Here is a 2,921-nt window from a genome sequence, read left to right as displayed (position 1 = left end):
TTTTAGAGCATGGGGAACATTTTTTCTGCCTGTCAACCACTGATAAATGTCAACACATTTGAACTAAAAATAAAAATAAGGAAAAAATAGACTGCAGAAGCTGCAAAACATCTGAAGGGACTTCTTTGGTTTGAGGAGGGAAATGGAGACATTGTTAGTCAAAAGTCCAGGAGGAATGTCATGCAGCCTAAACCTGATATGATTTAATTTCACAATCAAAAACTGCACACAATACATTTACAGAATTATCTGAAATTATACAAGTTACACATTTCGTATTCAAAGTGGAGTGTTTGAGGTGTGTAGTTACTTTATTATTTTTATTTTGTGTTCATGAAACAAGAGCTCCCCCCACCCCCCTTTGGAGGAGAAACATGGTCCATGGGGGCTTCACTGGAACTTTTCCAGCAAGAATGCCAGGGACATTGTCCTGGACGGTGCAGTTGTCCTCCCTGAACTCTATCAGGATCCAAAGTCAAAGGTAAAGTAACGAGTAACGAGAGGAGCGCGATGGCTTTAGCAAACATGCATGCTGTGCATTGTGCGTCGCCTCCAAGCGCGCGGTCAGCCTCACTTTACAACATGATTATGGTCCGACCACCTCCGTCACCGTGCATGCACGACTGCTCCGAGGAAGTCATGTTTTTCCCATTCAGCAGCAGAGAGGAAAGAACATGTAATAATATGTGTGGCGATTAGATAGGTTGCATAGTTTGGAGCTAGATGACTACTCACGCTGCCTTCAAATGCGCAGCAAACATCTGGGACGACCATTAGCAGTCACATTAAAAATAATCCTAAGGAATATTATGAAAAATAGATCCAAAACAATGTCAAGAAACTAAAAAAACAAACACACGCGTTTCTGTATGTGGTTTATAAGCAGTTTATTCAAAAACACAAAGCTGCACGTCTTATTTTCTTGCGTAAAAAGTGAAAACATGGACAAACAGTGTGTCTGTCATTGGTCATTTGACATTTTTGGTATGCATTTTCCAGTTGCTCACTTATGACACTCCTTTTGAAGTGCAATTTTTTTTATTTTTTTTTTTATTCTTTGAATAAAATAGTAATATTGTTACAGCTGACCCTTATACATATGGGAAATGATAACAGTAATAAAAATTATAATTAATAAAATACTACTACTACTCCTATTACTACTACTACTACTACTACTACTAATATTATTAATAATAATGATAATAAAGTCTTTTAAAAGCTCTTAACTTTGAAATAGCAGTCTTGAGTCACTCTGGAGTTTGTGATTTGCCTGTTTAAGGAGCTGTTGCTGTTTAGCTTTAGCCTCCCAGCAGCCTATAAGCGCGCGCGCACACACGCACGCACACACACACCTACACACACACACACACACACACACACACACACCTACACACACACACCGCTCTAATTGTCATAAGCCAGCAAACAAGAATCTGTAACTGGTTTGCTCGGCGCGCCTGTGGCGTTTGAAAATTACTCGTTTGAACCTCCTCGATCTTACCTTAAGCCAACCACTCCTACAGATCCAACTCTTCCAAATTGATATATGACAATATCTACTTTCGATCACGTGTCTGCGGGGCGACTTAGACGGATTGCGCGTCATCTCGCCTTCCCAAATTTTCCCCTTCTGCTGCAGCTCGAATCCAAAACATCTATCTATAGTGGCGAGTGCGAGAGAGAGACTTAAGATGTTTAACTCGGTGAATCTGGGCAACTTCTGCTCCCAGACGCGCAAAGACCGGACATCCGAGTTTGGGGACAGGACTGGCTGCGCGTCCAACATCTACCTCCCCAGCTGCACCTACTACGTTCCCGAGTTTTCCGCCGTCTCCTCGTTCCTCCCGCAGGCCCCGTCCCGGCAAATCAGCTACCCTTACTCCACGAATCTGTCCCAAGTGCAGCCGGTTCGGGAAGTTTCTTACGGCTTGGACCCTGCAGGGAAATGGCACCACAGAGGCAATTACGCGTCGTGCTACTCGGGAGAGGATCTGGTGCATAGAGACTGTCTCCCCCCATCCACCATGACAGAAATGCTCATGAAGAACGAAAGCGTGTACAGCCACCACCATCACCATCACACCCACCCGGGCTCCAATCACCCCTCCACGGGCTTCTACTCCGGCGTGGGCAAGAACAACGTCCTCCCGCAGGGTTTCGACCGCTTTTTTGAGACGGCGTACTGCGGCAGCACGGACAATCAGTCAGACATTTGTTTACAAAAAGGCGAGGTGGGGAAGCTGGAGAACGACTCGCAGCAGCAGCAGCAGCAGCAGCAGCCGGCAGCCTCTGTACCCGGAGCTCCCGAGCAGGAAAAAGAGCCGGACGATGAGGAGGAACACACGACTTCAGGCTCCTGCACTTCTTCCTCCGCTACAACCAAGGACGGGAACAAGAGCAGCCACTCGAGTAGGTACACCGAGGCTGTAAAATGGGGGGAAGGTTAAGGGGACTAGCCCGATGTTTTGTCGGTCAGATTTTATGTGGAGTTTTATAAGCATTCAAAGGATTTTATTATAACCCTACAAAGCTCTTTCTTGCAACGGGAAGAATTTTTACGATGGGAACGCGCTTTGAAAGAAAGAAAGAGAGAAAGAAAGAAAGAGGGATGTTAGCCTATATGCAGACGCCTCCTGAGAGTCTGTGAAATTTTTAACGACAAAGCGATTGTGACAAATGTTAACTTTGATCATGAACTTGCGTTGCGCATTTTAAGGGATTTTCTTGTGGAAGGGCTGTCGAGTGTAAAAACAAATTGGGCAGAACATTGCTGTTGGCGTCTTGTGAATCATCTTTAGCTGAGGGTTTGTGCGCAAAACACAAACTGCAAAGAGTAACACACAATAAACCATCTCTCTCTCTCTCTATCATTCATCTATCTATCTATCTATCTATCTATCTATCTATCTATCTATCTA

At 44.5% G+C, this 2,921-nt stretch overlaps 1 protein-coding gene across 1 annotated transcript in view; it reads left to right on the top strand.

Annotated features, from left to right (window-relative positions):
• Positions 1-1,684: 1,684 nt before the first annotated feature.
• hoxc11a (homeobox C11a) overlaps positions 1,685-2,921 on the top strand; it is a 2,435-nt gene continuing 1,198 nt past the window's right edge. Inside the window, exon 1 of the mRNA XM_037684856.1 lies at positions 1,685-2,412. Coding sequence (XP_037540784.1) covers positions 1,695-2,412 — 718 coding nt within the window. The 5' untranslated portion in view covers positions 1,685-1,694. The remainder of the gene's footprint in view (positions 2,413-2,921) is intronic.

Source organism: Nematolebias whitei, chromosome 11, assembly GCF_014905685.2.
Source record: "Nematolebias whitei isolate Nwh7 chromosome 11, NemWhi1, whole genome shotgun sequence".
Classification (NCBI taxonomy): domain Eukaryota; kingdom Metazoa; phylum Chordata; class Actinopteri; order Cyprinodontiformes; family Rivulidae; genus Nematolebias; species Nematolebias whitei.
This window is presented reverse-complemented; position numbering and strand designations above follow the sequence as displayed.